At 33.8% G+C, this 19515-nt stretch overlaps 1 protein-coding gene across 4 annotated transcripts; it reads right to left on the bottom strand.

Annotated features, from left to right (window-relative positions):
* Nucleotides 1-957: 957 nt before the first annotated feature.
* On the bottom strand, nt 958-19497 carry LOC138325812 (coiled-coil domain-containing protein 178-like). Of its 4 annotated transcripts, XM_069271732.1 has the most exons (23): nt 19426-19497; nt 17853-17999; nt 17444-17503; nt 16990-17184; nt 16073-16216; nt 15288-15497; nt 14724-14874; nt 14274-14343; nt 13682-13824; nt 13412-13565; nt 12863-12958; nt 12598-12734; nt 12147-12330; nt 11710-11841; nt 11003-11071; nt 9572-9664; nt 8524-8577; nt 6478-6591; nt 5793-5938; nt 4918-5003; nt 4257-4330; nt 3871-4020; nt 958-3313 (listed from the first exon to the last, which is right to left on the bottom strand). In XM_069271732.1, exons 2-23 carry the CDS (start codon nt 17962-17964, stop codon nt 2972-2974), a joined length of 2916 nt encoding a protein of 971 aa, XP_069127833.1. In that variant the 5' UTR covers nt 17965-17999; nt 19426-19497; the 3' UTR covers nt 958-2971. The 4 variants fall into 4 exon arrangements, with proteins under 4 accessions (XP_069127833.1, XP_069127834.1, XP_069127835.1 ...); XM_069271733.1 differs by lacking the exon at nt 8524-8577; XM_069271734.1 differs by lacking the exon at nt 11003-11071.
* Nucleotides 19498-19515: the final 18 nt, after the last annotated feature.

Below are 19515 nucleotides of genomic sequence, written 5' to 3'. Positions count from 1 at the left end.
GAAATGTGACAAATTGCATAAGCAATAGATAGAGATTTTAAATGATTTTTATTACATATTTCTTCTTCAGAGTGATGACAAGCTGAAAGTACATGTAAATTGTACGTTTACGATTCTGTATCATTCTTTTCGATTATCTACAAAGGACAGCTTTCCTTTGATTAAAGTCCATTTTATCAGATTGTAGTTCGTTATTTAATAATATATAATGCCATTAGATGCGTCTTGTAATGAATTTTCGAAAAGATATTTGACATACTGTAGTTACAGATTAATATAAGGAATAGGGAAGAACCAAGAACTTATCCTTGAGGAACACCTAATTTTAACTGACGATCAAAGCATGTGTGGAGTCTTATATATACATTAAATGATACTGATGAGGAATAGGGCTACATCGATCAAGAACCACTCCTTGATGAGTACCAAGTATTTCCTTAGACAATAGCGAAGATTTGTGCCAGTATACGGTACTTACACTTAGTTTTAGTTAATACAGGTCTACCTTGCAGCCGACCATTTTCGCAAATTAAAACATTTTAAGATTTTGAGTTTAAATGAGGATACATGTATTTTGCAATCCGACTCCTAAGAGGAAACAGTATACTTATTTATTTACGAATTAAATATTTGCTACCAAAACAATGTCCCAAGAAATCACTAAATTAGTATTTCACGAAGAAGTGTCTGGCTTTATTCTAAATTAGAACTATACTCAATGTACCTAATGGTATCAACACCATCAACAAACCAAAATGGGGCTAGCTAAAAAATGATGAAAACTTCCAAATGCCCGGTTACACTTAAGTCATTGAATACATGTTAATTTCCTGGTACGTTCAATAGTAGGATGTGACAGTCCCATTTTGTTTTTATTATTCATAGTATTTTATCCCTTTTCTGGGATGCTTAAATACGTACTCAATAGTGTAAGTAAATAAACAGAAAACACAAAAATAAACAATATAATGCTTTATTATCGGTTTGATAAACAAATACAATATTCCCCATAAAATAAATATGTGCAACAACTAGAGAAAAGCCCTACTCTAGACAGGATACATCACAGTGCCATGTTGGCTGGACGGATTGGGTTCTTATCTAAAGCAGATATAGATAATTTAGATTTTCCAGTAATCCATAAAATATCTTGATCCTTTTAAAGAACTTTCAGTCATGTAAACATTTATAAGAGGTATGGAGTGCTTTATTACAAACCAAATGTGAATATCAGTTTATAGATGGGAAATTGTAGGAGGACAATACAGTGAAATTTCTCAAAGTTTGAATATGAACCTTAAAAACAGTTTTTTCTATGCTTTTTGTTTTCTTGTTCAAATGTATAACAAAATGATGTTTTTTTTTGCCATTTTCAATTTATTTACAAAATATTGTGTTTTGTGCGAAAAGTAAAATAGATAACTTGTATTTCAAGTGCAACAAGCGATTAAGCGCAAAAACATGAACAAAAGTCATAAATAGGTTTAAAGAATGTTATGTTATAAAAGAGTAGCATGAATAATTTGGCAATGAAAAAGTTGTTTGGTTTTTTCAATATACAACTTAATAAAGATAAAATATTGATCTATGATACAATAGAATATCTTGTATAAACATTGTGTCGTTTTCTATGAAAAAGTTTAAAAGTTTTCAATTTATGATTTATTTTCTATCAATAAATAAGTACATTTCCAGATGTTATTACATCCATTTTATTCATTGAAAACAATTATTAGATTTCAGTTAATTGATTTATTAATAAATAACACATAAATAGTGCTAATGGATAATTACAACATTTTACAAGTGAAACCAAGTTAGTGATCAACAGAGTTTTCTTCACTTCTTATTTAAATGCTGTCAAGTTTTAAAATGCTGATTACCTATATTCTTGAAAAAAATAAACATATTTTAATTATGCTAATTCAAGAAGGCACACATTTCTTAATATAACCTTATATGAGAATATATTATCAGAGAAAAATAGTTGTACTACTGGAATAGGGTGTAGACTAATGCTTGGTATAATACTGGATTATATTGGACATAACTAAATATCATATGTCAATGTTATCACAATTCTGCACTATGTGCTTGTATAGTATTTTTCTTGCAAGCTCAAAGTCTCAAACTCACAAAGCAGGGCACAATGTTGGCTTAGTCATTTACCTCCTAGCTCAGTAAAGTCTCAAACTCAAAGAGCAGGGCACAATGTGGGCTTAGCAATATAACTCCTAACTCAGTAAAGTCTCAAACTCACAAAGCAGGGCACAATGTGGGCTTAGTAATTTAACTCCTAGCTCAGTAAAGTCTCAAACTCAAAGAGCAGGGCACAATGTGGGCTTAGCAATTTAACTCCTAGCTCAATAAGTCAAACTTGTAGAGCAGCGCACAATGTGGTATACATTTGCTGCATTTTCCCTCCTCGCTCAAGGTCTTAAAACTTACCTAACAGGGTACAATGTGGGTATAGCAGTTCCCCTCCTAGCTCAGTAAAACTTAAACTGCCATAGAAGGGCAGAAAGAGTGGACATTAGTTGAAAGCACTAAATTGGAATGTAGATAAACATATATTATTGAAGGCCTGATTCATCGCACACCATTGGTGCTTTGTAGGACAACACCAGTGTATAAATAGTGTTACTAAATACTGTGTGCTCTAGCACACTAACAACATATGATCATGTGATCAGATCAACTTCCATAAGTTTTTCACATATGTGACACACAAAATGTTTCCATAACCTGAAACTCATGGTAATGTGTAGAAACATCAATTGTTAATTTTAGTTTTTCTTGCACAACAAATTACATACAATAATCATGTCCAGCAAGTCATATATAAATGTATATTATATTAATTTTCTCCATTTGCATACATTGTTCACACAAACATTGACGTTTTATTTCTAAACACAATCATTTTAAACTTTAACAGAATATTTTTATGGTTAAATGGGTTCTCTCAAACTTAAACTTTCACTGCTTGATGTTGTTGACGTATAGGAGGTATGACGGGTGATGCTCCCCGTAAATTTAGACCCAATTTCCGCTCCTTCTCCTCCTCTTTTTCCTGGTGATTTTTTATCATCTCCCAAGCAACACGTCGTGCAGATTTCCCATCCATCTCAGACTGCATGAACGTTGTGATGTTCTTCAGCGCGACCTCCATCTGGTTTTGAAGGTCGGCCACACATATCCCGTTTATCTTGGACTCACTCTGCATACGTCGCAGCTCCGACTTGTTGTATAGTTCTCTGTACTTGAAATACTCCAGCATGGCTCCGTGCATTCTCTGTTGTAGGGCTTGTAACTGTAATAAAAACAGTAAAGCTAAAAACAAATTGACATTTTCAGTCCATCTATGGTTTATCATTAAACTAAGATCCAACTGAAAGTTATTCATAGTATGTCCCCTACTGGCCCCACTAGCTGTCAAAATGTAATCATCTACAAGGTAATTTATAGGAATAAAATATGTATAAGTGACTAATATTGGCTTTGGTATAGTGTAAAGTTCGATAAAAAACATCTAGGGAAGTGTTTTGCTGAGGCAAACTATGATCTTCCCTCAGCTTCATGGTATTGGCACTGGACTAATTTTTTTTATTAAAGATGAGGAAGGACTGGGAAGGAGGGGGCACAGTACATGTAGTAACACGCTTGTCATTCACCAAGTTGGTTGGAGCTGAATTGTAGCAATGTCAGGAAGTCAGCTGCCCCACCAAAGAACTTTCACAGCCTCCTTCTACATTAGGTCCTCTCAAATATTTCTATCTGGCCTTACATGAGTTGTCACATATAAATAGACAGAACTAATTGTTCAGTAACTGTAAACAAATTAAGTTGTTTACCACTATCGTTGTTTACCTGTTTGCAGTCTTTAATGGCCTCCTCTAGTTTGACTCGCTCCTCGTACGTGTTCAGTAACTGATCCTTCATCACAATAAACTCATTCTGCATCTGTCTGTACTTTGAAGCCAATTGTTTATTATGCTCTAGACGGCGCAAACGGTCAACCTACAAAATGATTTTTTTTTAAATGCAAAATTCCTCATTATTTAAGATTGCTGTATGAAAAGAATGACAATACAGATAACACTGTAAATTATGATAAAAGGATTTTTAAATTCTACCATATACTGTTTTTAGATTTTAGATTTTTAGATGATACCGGAGTGTTGCGCCCACTGCAGCTACAATTAAATCATTAGATTTATAAGTACCCCAACAGTAGTTTAGTATAGGATACAAACCTCGGAATCCTCCAGGAATCTTCGCCTTTCCTCCATGAAGTCTCTGTGATTATTATCATTAGCGTGGATTCGAGCTGAAACAGAAAAAAAGTAAATATAAATGTGTCTGGATCTATATTGGACGTTGTTACAGCTATCCACAAATTTCAAAAGTGAGATACTGAAAGGCAATTAATACAGTCAGTAGATATAATGGAATATATGTCAAGTGATGATCTATTTATTTATCAAGAAAGCTAGCACAATAAACATATGACATATACACATTCATATAGCTGCATCACAAAATCATACATACATCTGGGCAAAGCAATCAGCACCACTTGTAGGGTTTATTTTGACCAAGGTTTTTGGGATCCATTTGATCAAATATTATTAGGTGGTAATGTTGTTTGAAAAGTAACTGTTTTAGTGGGAATAACAAAGATTGATACTAAAAGTCCATTTATGGTGATCGATTAATTCAAAATGTTTTTTAAAAGACTGATAATATAAGTTGAAAAGTATTCAATTTAGATCGAAAAAATAAAGCATTTCAAATGTATATTTGGAACTTTTGCAAATAAAGTTTGTCTGAGAATATTATTTCTTTATGGTGCTGGGGCAAGACTTTTGCAGGTTAAAAAAATACTCTGATAAACTCAATTAATCATTTCATTACCCATGAGATTATCATAATCCAATTTGAGATCTTCGTCTAATTTCTGGCTGGTTTTCAACTGGATGTTGACTTCTTCCAAGCGCTCACTATCTTCCAAGCGCTCACTGAAACAGGAAAGATCATGGGTTAGAATCAGTGACATGCTACAATAAGACTGTTTTCAATAAATATACAACATGTGTACTTGATTTAGTATTATTTTGATATTGGTGCCTTTTACACTCAATATAATGATAATGATTGCCATGATTATACAAATTCAAAAATGAGCTTATGGTATCCTCTCTGCTAGCATGAACTTCTTTTTAGCTTGTTCGATTGAGGGTAAGTCTAGTAATAATGATGTCCTGATTGATCCCTGGCAGAGGCAGTAATTAAATCTATATAAAATTCTGCACTCTGATACAGGATTTTATCTGTCTACATCCATTCACAATGCTTAAAGTTATATGCTCTAACTTAAATACACATTGTAGTTTGAGCCGGGTCAAAGTATAAACCAGCAACAGACTAACTCAAATATTAGTAGTGACTTGTAGAATATATAGCGGTCAAAAATTAAATTTGGAATGACTTTCAGTCTTAAAGACTTGAAACAGTTAGATGGTGTATTAGGTCTCATACTGATCAAGCTGTGGTCATTATACCATAGTGGCCTCTTTATAAAGATGAAGGGGCCACGATGACAGAGTGGTTAAAGTGTGATATTACCACAACCCTCCACCTCTGGGTCACGAGTTCGAATACCATGTGGAGAAGTTGCTGGGTGCTCCGGCTTTCCTCTACCAACAAACCCGGTGAGTCCTAACATGACCCTGGCTTTTAATAGGAAGTTAAACTAATAAAACCTGTTATAAAGATGATCCTAGACTTACTTAAAGTCAGCGATAGCCTTCTGGGTGTTGCTGACCAGCCTATCCATTGTGGTCTGTTCTCTATCCCAGTCATCCATCTGTTTGTTCATTAAGTCAGTCTTCCATGACATGTGGTCCAACCTCTTGTCTAGTGCAAGCACTTCTTTCTACAAAAGTATGTAGCATATGATTTAATTTCTATCCTTCACATTTCTGTTTATTTATCTCTAGATTCCTGACTGAAGACTTTTTAGCGAAAAATAAACAAAAACAAATTTTAAATTGAATCAGCAAAGCTAAATTTAAACAAATTTAAAATATCCATTAGATAAGAATGCCCTTGCCTACATGTGAAAATCGGACACAAGACTTGGCTGGACTAACTTAGGTAACATTACCGGGTATATCCCCCATATGTCCTGGTGGAGGCATATAGATAGATATGTACAGAGGACTCTGACAATACAAGGAGTACAGAACCAGGTGTTTCAGAAGAGTGGGTGTTCCCAGCTTCATTAAGACATCTACCACACAAATCTAGGTCACATCTAGGGTCAACTAACACTTGTAAATTTGAGTTGGGAAAACAATGTGACAAAAACGGTATTCAGATCAACAATGATTATCACAGTGGTAGGAATTTTTCTCCTGAACTTGAATAACTTTTCATTTCTTTACCAGATCAGACAAATCTTTTAAGCCTTACCTTGAGATGGTCGTGATGCGGTTCTATTCCACCGATCTTAGATTTAAAGGTTTTATGAGACTCTTCATGCTGCTTCTTAGTTTTCTCAAGTTGTGCTGTCAAACTTTCTTTTTTCTAAAACAAAATGTTCAGAAATTAGTCAGCAATTAATTCGATATCTCTATTTCTGTTTAATGTATCTCTCTTTTTTTTCTTTTTTTTTTTTTTTAAAGTTTTGTGTTTTTCGTCCTATTTTAACATGCATTTCAGTTTTTTTAATATTTTACCAGCTTTGGCCTCTTCGCTTTATTTATTAGAAAAAAAAAGCATTTAAAGATATCATTAAAAGGTTATGGGAGTTATCTTTTAAACAATATAGCAGGATGTACTAACTAGATCCATAGTCAAATAATGAATTTCTAATATCTCCATTTTTATATCAAACCAGTTAATGCTGTTAAACAGTTTTTGTCCTTTCTTGTATACATGTTAAAATGCTACAACTTTTAAATGAAAAACAACAACAGATAACTTTCATTCCGCAGAAAAATAAATATCCCCCCCCCCTTTTACTTTCCTTTGTCATACAGGCGTATTTTTAATTCTTACATGCATATGATTACCCATTTAAAATTATTTTGGACTATACATTGTCAAAATTTCATCATCTGCAATGCTGAAGGAAAACAATACACTTTAATATTTCTTTTAGATTTTTCAAGGCCTAGTTACTTTAGACCTCGAATCAAAAGAAGGCAACGAAGGGAACAAGGCCTTAAACAAAACTATCATGGCTTCATTAATCAAACACGAAGACTTTAATCTATCAAAATTTTAAGTATTAGCAGCACCAGATGATAAAATACAATCGTTTCAAACTCTAGATGATGATGACTGAGAAGGATTTTTTAGACTTGAATGATGTTAATGATGCCAGCTTGGTGTTAAGGCAAGCAGAGATTAAATATCAACATCATACAGAAACAAACATATGATGAATCATAAAACTGTACAGCATGCAATGATATTGTTTTAATGATTTGGAGCTTTAGATAATACTTCACCACAGCAAGTATATGAGTCTCACATCAGTTCACAATTATAATGACCATTAATTATCATTCATTTAATGTAAACAACTCAATGTCTTTTTCATCTCCGGATCATACAGATTGAGGTGCCATTTAGGCCAACAAAGGATTTTTGCACCACCCTACAGCTACCTCTTTTCTCATTTACAGATGATAGCACTAAAACACAAAACAATCTTAATCATGATCAACTAAAACACAGTTCTCATGACACCATCTGAACCAGAACTAAAACCGAGTCCTAAACCATGGTGCTTCTAAGTTGTATGTATATGACATTGTAAACAATTTTCCAGGTTTCTATGTGTGGTTTGTAAATAGGATAAAGAACAAACACATGATGATTTTTGTTGACCTGTTAGACCACAGACAGACCTAATTATCCTATCCTTACTGTACCAACTTCACAACTGAATTATGTCAACATATTACCTGCATATCTGCGTGCCAGTGTCTCCCAGTCTGGCAGGACAATGTCTAGACACAATGTAATTGATGAAGACACGTCACCAGCTGCTTGTCAGTAAATACATAATTAAGATAAATTTGTCCAGACAGAACTGAAAAGTGTGTCAATGTAATTCATTCCTGCGCCTTGTTGTGCAACCCCTCAATTAATGGCACATTCAATTACACTCCAAACAACACCAAATACTTGTGACTCGATTAGAAATAAATATTTTGACCATAAATGACTGAAGTTTCATTCTCACTTACAACTCAAGAGCAAACATTGTCATTCTTACAGGATGGGTATTTGTCAGTTTCCAAGAAAACAATGACTAAAATACAAATGTACCACAGATATTGATGATACAAATTTGCAGCATAATTATGGAATATATCACAACACTGCATTGTTATTTCATCTGTAATATACAGATAAAGCTGAAATGTACATATCACACAATCAATACAATTTGTTGATAAAAATGGTCACCACTGCATGACTGTCCGACAAACCTGGATACATTACCTCAGTGTTCTCTATACGAAGTGTGTACAGCTCTGTTAAGTCCTCCTTAACAGGCTGTCACAGACAACAACACTTAATAATATCTCACGTTTAAAATAGAAAACATGTCGAATGTGCTAACTTAACGTTTTGTTTTAATTACTAAGAGATATAAATAAGGTTAAGTTTAAAATTACTACATGATATTACCCGGTAGATAACTTCTTCAAAATTGCAGAAAAAAACATTTAAGGATAATTTAAACAATCAATTAAAGATAGTAGAGTTTAAAACCTTTTAGAAATTAGTAGATACCTAATCACTATATATCTAATTATGAGCAGATGATTGAATTCTAATTAGACTGCTTCAGTAATGTAGTAACAATAGCAGGAGTTAAATACTTAAATACATACAGAAACATTTCAAGTTTATAAAAAATTAAAAAAAAAAAAAAACAACTAATTTTGAAAAAAAACCACCAAATCACTGGTTGAACATTATTTCTGATTATTTCAGGTAAAGCATGATTAAAGCATAGATTACATAAAGTGTCATAGTGCAGGAAAGTGAGCATAGGATTTCAAAACGAGAAGAAAATAATATGATATTTCACTTATAATAAAGCAATGGTCTTGAAAATCAAATCTCTTTGTCAAAAATTTCTGATAGCTATCTATCAGTTTTATTTCATATCAATTTTGCTAATGTACACAGGATTTTTTTCCACATTCAGAAAAAAAATCAATTTCCTAAAGATATGCATATACATATTGGGTTTTCAATATGTTTATTATTAATAATAAATCTATAATAATTTACCCTAAATCAAAGCCCATGGTAATATCAGAACTGTTTTTTTTCTGCCATTCTTATTAGCCAGGATTTTGAGTATTTTGTTTAGATTCTATCTTTTTAGGTATAACAAGCACTCATTTACTTCCTAAGTATAATTATACCATAAAATTGACAACATTTCATGAAGGTTTATTTTTTATCTTAAGATAAAATATCTATTGATGGTGATCATTATTTGTGACAAAAAGAAATATTGATTTTTGTATAATACCTCATCATTCTCCTTCTTAGTTTTTCTGAGTTTCTTCACTTTGACCAACACATCATCCACCAAATTGTCGACTTCTGTAGCTACTTTTCTAGCCTGTCAGAGGAAAACAAAGAAAATGAGTTAAATGACTGATATATTATATGTATACAGGAGCATTTCTATTTACACACCCTAGCCCAATTTGATCAATTGTTTTATTTTTTACTAAGTTTACAAATTTTACCTCATTTTGTTACACAAGTAAGACAAAAATAAATAACTTAAACATGTAAATTGTTCCTATATTTACAGTAAAAGCAAGTTAGTTATAAAGGGCCATAACTGACTGATCTGATATAAATTTAAGCATAAAGCAGACACAAGGAAAGATTAAGTCCACAGAAAATTGTCACAGCTGAACTCTTGTCGTGATTCGGCATCAGACAATAGCAAATATAAATGGTTTGGGGGGAGTTTTTGTAACCTTCCTCAAGTTTTAACTTTGTGCTATCATAATATAGAAATGAATAACATGTTAAGGATCATCAGTTTGTGTTTTGATCAGAACTTTATGACTCTAAATTATATTTTTGTTGTTTATAAAATCTTCCAAGAAAATTGTAAATAAACTGATTTCATTTGTTATACCACAGCAAGTCATGTCAATGTTAAAATCACACCTTCTAAAATCTTCATTCTCACTCCATTGACTGTCATACACATGATCAGCTTTCCTGGTTATACATCCAAAACAAAGCAATGATAAGCTCATTTCTGACTAAATTTTCAAAACGAGACAGATCAAATCTATCTCAACATTTGCATGCACAGATTTTGAAGAAGGGGGGCATCCAAGCCGCTAACCCCTACCCCTCTTCTGTTGAATTAACACTAACTGTATGGTCCTGAACTTTTTGTTTCAACAATAGGCCATTTGAAAAGTGAAAACTTTTTTGCCCCTGTGTTCAACTTTCATCTGAATCTGACCCGGGTTTAGTAAATATACTTAGTACATTTAAATTTACTAACTCAGGCTGGTGGGAGCTTCCCCTTCAGTACTTAATTGTTTTATTCTCTTTCTTAAAAAAATTCAAAATACATCTTTTTCTTTATAACATAACAGGAGGAATGACAAATAGATTAATGTAAAATGTATTAATCACTGCAATCCTCAGCACAAAAATGAAGGAATCCATAAAATGTTTTAGTTCCTTCATCAAAATAGCTATTTTTAGTATTTTTTTTCGACTGACCAACAGGACCACAGCTCTTGGCCTGAGGTGAAATGGTCATTATTCCTGCTAAAACAAAAACTACAAACATGCACTAATCATTATCGTCATGAATCCATGTTAAAGTTCCACTAGTCACAGCAGTCCAGTAGCCACACTTTGGTATCCCCACAGCCAGTATTTACCCTCGTCTGGTTACTGACAGGGACCAACCATTTACCTGATACTGTTGGGAGTTTGACAGGTCGTCATCGTCACTGTCATCCTCCTCCTCCTCTACTACACGAACCTACGGAACATCCACATAGAGGTAAAAAGGGGGATTATGGTACAACACACAGGTCGATGATCAAATGATAAACATCTACCCAAATGTGTAATGGAGGATCACAGTAAAACACAGGACTAGGCTCACAACACAAATCATTAACATCCTCATAATGATGAAAAGGAGGAATTATGGTAAAATACAGGGCTAGGGCCACAACACATATCATAAACGTTCAGAGAATGGTGAAAAGGGGGAATTATGGTAAAACACAGGGCTAGGGGCGAGGCACATCGACACAGAGATGAAAAAAATGCTTATAGGTCATGAAAAAACGCCTACTGGGAACATCACTAGAACTAACTAATGGACGTAAATGTCCACGTTACTACATGAAACTCAAAACTGGACACAAAGTAATTGGACAGGAAAGGATGGACATCACATGAGAAGCACTATATGATCCCGTCCAATTTCAGGTTGAATCATAAATAGATCAGTTCCAAACATATACAAGAGGAAAAAAAAAAAAGACTTCTGGTACATGTAGATAAGCATGTGTGTTGGAAACACATTTGGATATAAAGTGCAGTGCCAAATAAAGATATGTAAAGGATGTCTGAAATATGATAACAACATATAATAGAACGTGACCTTACCTTCTCTCGCCTCTGACTTGTCTCCCCTTTAGCCCGGGTTAGTTCTGTCGAGTCAGATGTGATACGTGCGGTAAGAACTGTTCTAGTGTGCACCTCGTCCTTCACTTGTCTTCGCAGGGTCTCAACAGTTATCTGATAACAAAATAGTATTACTTCACCTCTATCAATAGAGTTAAGACAGCCAATATTAACATGGTCATCATTCAACATTAAAACTATGTGATCTCAAACCTATACAATATTTTTTTGGATACAAAAGGACCTAGACATTAATTAGTCACTCATCATAGAGACTGACCCCTTGACCTGATGACATATAACCTCCCATGACTGGCTCCTTAACCTGCTGACCTATGACCTTTCTATGACTTCCCTATAGCTGACTGACCCCTTGACCTGTTGACCTAAAACCCCTTGACCTATAACCTATGACTGACCTTGAGACTCTCCTCTGACTTGAATGCCTTCTCCTGTTCGTTCTGGAGCTGTTCCCTGACACTAGTATTGATATGCTGGACCTTGTGGTACTCCTCCATGGTAACGGTCATCTGCTGGTTCAGTTTCATCCTCTCCTTGTGGATACGAGCCACATTCTTCTCGTCAGCCACCTTCTGTCTCTCACTGGTCCAAACAAAGTGATCATTTCATTAGTTCTTATCTTTGAAATATATGTGCATGTATATCTATACTGCATCTTTATTTCTCATCTTGGAAATAGAAATCACATTTTACTTATGATTTATGATGGAAATAAAAATAATGTTAAAAACTTTTGACAAAGCTGTAACTTAACCTAAGAGCAATTTAATTTAAATATTTATATAATACCAAGGCTCAGTAAAATCTAAAGACTATTTCATGATCTTTGGCCCAGATATTTCTGCTCACCAGTCCTTGATCTTGTCCTGATAATCATGAACCTCCATCTCAGCTTCTTGATTCTTCAGAAGAACGGTTCTCAATTTGGAGTCATGTTGCTTCACTTTGTTCTCAAGCTCAGCTATCTTCAGGTTATTGGAACTTTTCTGAATTTAAGATATACATATCGATTACTAGAAAAGCTGTACATATTCAAGATATCTTTAAAATCTAATATCACAACATGTCATTAAAATTGCAAACTTATCTATTTACCACAGCTTTTTTGGCCTACCTTTGAATTCATCTCCTGTAGAAGTTTTGCATTTTCGTTTTCAAGTCGCTCTCTTTCAAACTCTGCTTCCGATATTTTGGACTGCAATTCACTGACCTAAAATTAAATGTAATGAATGTGAGCAAAGAACAGTAACTCTAGCAAAGCAAATAAAGAACAGTAACTCACGATTAGTAACAATTTTACAGGAAAATCACCAATACAACAAGTATTATAACAAGGATATCCCTAAATACCTATATTTGAAAGACATAATACACATTTATATCCGATAGAGTAAATAGAGTATATGGGTCATTCCTTCAATTAAAATCTGGAATTTAGGGGTGGGAGAGATGTTTTTTATGGAACAGCCTTATCAGGTTAAGGATGTATTAAGGAAAAAGTTCTAACTAGAGAAAAGCACATTGCATCTGTTAAGACCAAATATGCAATCGTTTAAAAACTGAACCTAAAAGGAAAATTATATCCAAAAGTATAATACTGCATGTTTACAAGTTAACCAGGCCATTCAAGCATCACTTTATTGATACATTAAAAGTTATCTACCTTTCTGGCCTGCATCTCCTCCGCGACCTTGGCATTCTCATACCTGACCTCTAACACTGTCAGCTCCTGTTCGTTGTCTTTGAGCTGTTGTTTAGTGTCATTGATTTGGTGAGTGTATGCATTGTGGGTCATCTTAGCCTCAGACAATTCCTCACTACAAAAATAATGTAAAAAATAGCCCAAACCATTTGGTTGTAGTTGAATGGCTACCATGACAATTTAAAAAAAATTTATGCTAATTTTTAGTATTACTGAATATTCAAACCATACCTTATAGTGGTCAGTTCATCCTTGACAGTGTCCAGTTCTCGTTTGATGTGTGACCGTTCAGTATCAGCTTTCTGCATTGCTTCGTTGGACTTAGATGCAGTTTTCTCTTGCCTTTGTGTGGTGGTATCGAGTTCAGTGACAGTCTGTGTAATATTAATGGTATGATATGTATTTTTATCAAGTACTAAAATATACAAGAATATCATTATTCAGTTGTTTCCTTGTCCTATTAACACCTATTCCGTATATGCATATTGCAGTTATCTGCCCTTACGGGTAGGTATTGATTGTGAAGTACGTCATGTGTTTGCAAAGCTAATGTCATGCTTTTCAGAGACTTCAGAAGACAACATGAGTTTTGCACACGAAACCATGACGTGACAATGGAGAACTATCTGCAAGGGAGGTAACTCTGAAATATGCAGAGACAGAATAGTCAAAGATGTGTTCAATTTTGGTGGTTAGGAATACCAGAGTTCCCATAAAAACTCCCAAGTAGGACTTGAATTTCATAGTAACCTTATGATGACACACTAGTGGTAGATAATTGGACATCTTAGGACACATTAATCATATAAAATGTCAGGCTTACCTCAGTTTGTGCATTCTTTATCCTAGCCATGGCCTCTAGCTCCAACTCCAGTTTTTCTTCTACCAATGGTCTGAAAGTTTACAATACACAATTCAGTGGAACAGGTTATGCAAATGATTCAATATTGGACATTATCTTCTGTATTTTCTATAGAAACTTTACCATTTTTAAAATCATGTTCATTATGCAGCAATTTAATATCAGTATACATGTCAATTTAATCAAAATATCTTTCTGAGTCCAGTTCTGTTTAATGTTGATTTGATTTCCCTTCTAATTATTGGTATGATATGTGAGGTAACCCTCAACGATACCTAACTCAGTGACAAGTAAATACAGATAAAGGATATAGATTTTTTGAAATTGAAACTCTTGCTTTATCCTCCCCTAAATAAGACTGTTTAAGTGAGATTTAATGATGCTGTTAACAGTATTATAATGAATACTTACATGTGCTTTTTGACAAAGGCTATGTCCTCGATGAGCCTAGAGTTAAGGACCTCTGCTATGTTACATCGATCTTTCATGCGTTTATCATTTCTGGTGGCATAAGCCACATGCCATTGCAGTTCATTCAGGTCCATAATACAGGCCTCGTGTTCTGTGAAAACAACCATAACACATTCAGTTGGTCTCTTTGAATACCATTTCAAGTAAAATCATTGAACATGAAGTACAATATAAGGTTCAGAGTACATCATAAATTCATATCAAATAATACACTAAAGACAATTAATGATTAATTATAAAAAGTCTTCAAAATGTTAATGTATATTTCACTGTGTTGTACAATAAAACATGTTTATAACAAATCTTTAAGAAAATTTCATCGGATCCCCTCAAAAATATTCGGTCATACAGTATCCTATTTTAAAGACTACAAAATGGCACCACTATTGGTACATGTTAGGAAAAGTACATTAAGTTTATATATATCAAGGTTTAAATGAAACAAAATCTACTACTTAGTATTATATAACTCACATATAAGTCAATTTAAAACAATCTTTTCACCTTTCTGAACAACAGCTGGCATTTCCACCAAACGTTTGAGACAGAGACGGTCAATTTTTCCATTCAGTCGGATGACTTTCTCCTTTTCTTGTTCTAGTTTGTTGATCACTTCCTGGCGGTCATTTTCTAGACGGGCCAACAGGGTGATGACTTCATCCACAACTTCCTCTGCCCCCAAAAAGGGCACATCCAGACCCCCATAATCTTCATCTGAAAGGTGACATATACACATTCACACCTTCTAAATCAAAGATTACATTCATCATACATATCAGCTATCTCCCCTACAATTTCAAGGACTATGCCATGTTGATTTGAGTCAGTAGGACATAAGTAAACGTTTGAATTATCAGAGTATACTAGCTAGTCAATCAAACAAAAGTGTAGTTTACAATAATTTGATTGAAACCAACAATACTTCAACTTATATACAGGGTCTTGTGTGGTGTTTGAGTTACAACATTTCAGTTAACAAGGTTCAATTGTATATATCATTATATACAGGGTCTTGTGTGGTGTTTTATGAGTTACAACAGTTTCAGTTAACAAGGTTCAATTGTATATATCATTATGTTAATACAGTTAGACCTCAAGTCCCAACTGTAAAGGAACATGGCAAATATTTGTATTGAGTTTAACTTACTCATTCAGGTATTTGACTTCAGTGTTCATAAGTTTAAATGTATGAAATTTGGCAAAGATCAACAAAATACTTTGAATCAATAATAAGGTCTCCTAATTCTACAAATTAGAAGTAAAAGGGTTCAAATGTATTGCTCTAATACCTTTTGTAGCTCCAGTTCCTCTGATAGCAAGAGAGCCTGCAGAAGATGGAACAGATGTCAATGAGCTTCTGGATTTTGCACTGTGTAGGAATTTGGAGCCTTCTTCACTGGATCTGGCAAACCTCAGTTGTTTTCTACTTGCAACTGAAACATTCAAATTATTTTATATTATAAAAAAGGACGTAAAAAAGAACAAAGTGAGTGGGAGAGGAGGGCTGGTTGTAAGATAGGTAACATGCTCTAAATAATTATCAATATATGCAACATGCATGTGGTCATCTTCAATATTCCAGGGGTTACTTTCACTGACGTAATATCCACCACTGGACTATCTCATAGTAAAACTGGAGGCAACAAAAGTCACAGGTAATTTGATCCTTTGATGTTCATCAAAGAAAATTGTATAAAGGTATACTGTGGTTGACTGTGTTGCTTTGAAGGTGAGTGTCGCTCCCTCTGTTAACCTTGAGATAATCCAGGGAAGGATATAACTGGAGTATCGAGGATTGCATGTGGTTGGTCAGCACTAACCAAGCCTAATGGTGACCAGCAGAATATTTCACTTGAACTGAGGTAGTCAATCAAAAAAGACATCACTAGTGCATTGATCTGTAATCATGTAATTGGAGAATCTATTGTTCAGGTAAAATTTATACTTTTGTTTGGTGTTGTGATTTTATCTTAGCTATAGATATATGTGGTTACTTTATTATCTTCTGACTTTATAATTGTATTAAATTATCAATTCAAAAAAATATTTTTGTTTTGAAAATAAACGATAATATTACTACTACATATAGTCATAAGAACTACTTTTTACCAAACTAAAAGCCATTGAATTTTGTAAGCACATAGTGTAAAAAAATGGCAGACTTTAACCGATTACTGTAGGAAAATCCTCTAGATGCCAATTTTACCTTCATGTAAAGAAGCACTACTCTTGGTTTCTTCTTCACGTTCCCTAAACCACTCCTCAATAATGTTCTGAATGAGTTCCAGATGAGAGACAGCTTTTTTTACACATGGGGAGGTGGTGAGAACTAATTCGCAGCTCTTCCTCCGCAGTAACTGCTGTATTTTTGGCCAGTTTTCAGGTAGTGGATATACTTTATCTGTATAAATATAACAAAACATAACAAAAGAGCAGTATGTACAAAATAACATCTAAACAGACGTAGCATTATAAATTCAGAATCAAGGAAAGTTCTTAACCAGTACTTTTTATATGGATTTAATTTTGCTCACAAATTAAAATTATGAAATTGTGTACAGGTATTCAATCATGTTTTGGTGAAAAGTATGATTAAAAAATGGTTAAATCCATTAGCTTTTGGCAATTTTTAAATTTTTGTTTGGTTATCAAAGAAATACCTTCAGCTTCAACTAATTCCAGATCATTTTGATCTTGTTCCGAGCCACTTGTACTGGCCACTGTAAAACAATAAGGAGAAATTACAACGGTAGTATACAAGTACACATATACATGTAATGATATTAAAATACCATGTAATGTAAGTGAGCTACAATGGAGAAGATACTTGTCCTTTTACCTGTACTTCTTTTAAATATCACAGTATAATATTTGCATAGTTATTGTACTTGTTTGAAGATAAGCACTACCAGTATATTAATTAGCACTTAGCACAAATAGAACTAAGTAATTTTATCTCAATACTGCTTTAGTTTCTGCCCATTAATGCCTATTCTGTCATTAAAGTTATATTGATGTTTAATTAATCATGTTAAGAGAAGAAATTTTCATTTGTTAAGTATTAGTTACCTTGAAGAGACTGGGAGCTGGGAACCAGGGCACTTTTACTTTGTGTGTATTGTGAACTGAAGGTTTCCCTGGGCTCCACATCCTCCAGTCTCACCACTTTGGTCATAGACATCTTGACGGTCAATTGTTTCCTTCCATTTTACTTAGCTACATAAATAAATAAAAAATATATTGTATTGACGACACAATAAACAGCTAGCTTAAGTATAAATATAGGTCCGAATCACTCACCTGCTATCTGGTAATCATGGTGCATACTTATGATAAAAGAGAGTCTTTCTTTTAATAGAAGAATTTCTCTGTATGACCCAGGTAATACTAGGCATCTTAAATTAGCCCCTTCGGGCAAGTGAGCAAAATATCAACTTTGCTAAAAAAAAGTAAACACGTGTTATCAAAATTTTATCTAATGTTATCATCTTATATGAGAACCATGCTGCAAGTACATTTTAAATTGATGTATTCATATGTAAATTGCTTATGGTCATGTTCTAAAATTGTTATTCTTTAGCCTATTTAACATACAGATTACTGGGACCCTACCATTAGTCGTGAAGCAACAGTAGTCATGATTTGGGAAAAAAATTGTTTGCATCTCATGAAACATATTATTTCCACATAAACAAAACAACACCATCATGATGTATTTGTCAGCAGCTCCAGACATTCGGAAACCTGGATGCACAATAAAATATATATGCACACAATCACAATTATACTGTACATGTTTCGTCACGACTACTGGTTGGGTCCAAGTACCGGACTTATTTTGTGATTCAAAGATGGACATTGTTGGTGTCATTGTAAGTCTGGAGACTTGTGAAGAGGCATTGATATGGCTAAAAAAAAAGCATTAGGCCTAGATGTTGCCAACAAAATGGGATGTCTAATAGACAGATTTACATATGTTGTACATGTATGATAGATTCTTTCATACATGTACAGCATAAATAAATCTGTTAATGGTAACCTCCTTATTAACAATACAGCTTTACTGGTCCATGTACGCAGAAACATATATACATAAATCTATGCATATATGTTTCTGATGTACATGTACACATTTTCAATCAAACCAATTTGTCTTTTGACTTTTAGACACAAATTCTTGCACAGAAGGAAATCCGAATTAGATAGAATTTAAGAAGGATCAAATCAGACCAGACAACACCATACACTTTAACTGAATCCCATCTCCCTCTCCCTCCTTTTTTATAACAACATAAACATACTTTGAGTTTGATAACTTTATTTTTATTTGGAATAAACTAAAAACGCCACTCTGAAAATACAGCATAAATGATTGATAAAAATTTTTTTACAAAAATTTTATTGTACCAAAGTGTATATCACCTAATATGCGATTGGGGGGGGGGGGCTTCTGAAATTGGGAATTTTTCTACAAAGGGACCTAACTTTGTAAGGTCGATACGCATTTAGAGGACTCGAATTCGTATATACATAGTTAACGTTCCGTTACTTAAAACACGCCTGTCTTTTAGTAATTTCGACTACAAATTTTGTCGCTTAACTTTGTACCTTACAATTCAAATATATGTACAATACGTGTTACCTATTGTTTCATGGTTTGTTTATCACAGTCCTCCATTTTGACGCCATTGCAGTTTCCATGCAGGATTTTGTATCGAGGTCGGTGATTGGT

This window comes from Argopecten irradians, chromosome 6 (assembly GCF_041381155.1).
Source record: "Argopecten irradians isolate NY chromosome 6, Ai_NY, whole genome shotgun sequence".
In the NCBI taxonomy this organism is placed as follows: domain Eukaryota; kingdom Metazoa; phylum Mollusca; class Bivalvia; order Pectinida; family Pectinidae; genus Argopecten; species Argopecten irradians.
The sequence above is the reverse complement of the archived record's forward strand: the minus strand, read 5'-3'. Positions and strand labels throughout refer to the sequence as shown.

Coding starts and splice junctions, on each gene's coding strand:
- LOC138325812 (XM_069271732.1), bottom strand. CDS start 17,964: ATGTCTATGACCAAAGTGGTGAGACTGGAGGATGTGGAGCCCAGGGAA. Junction 13,566..13,681: donor GATGAACTGACCACTATAAG/GTATGGTTTGAA, acceptor TTATTTTTGTAG/TGAGGAATTGTCTGAGGCTA. Junction 12,331..12,597: donor CAGGACAAGATCAAGGACTG/GTGAGCAGAAAT, acceptor TGTTTGGACCAG/TGAGAGACAGAAGGTGGCTG.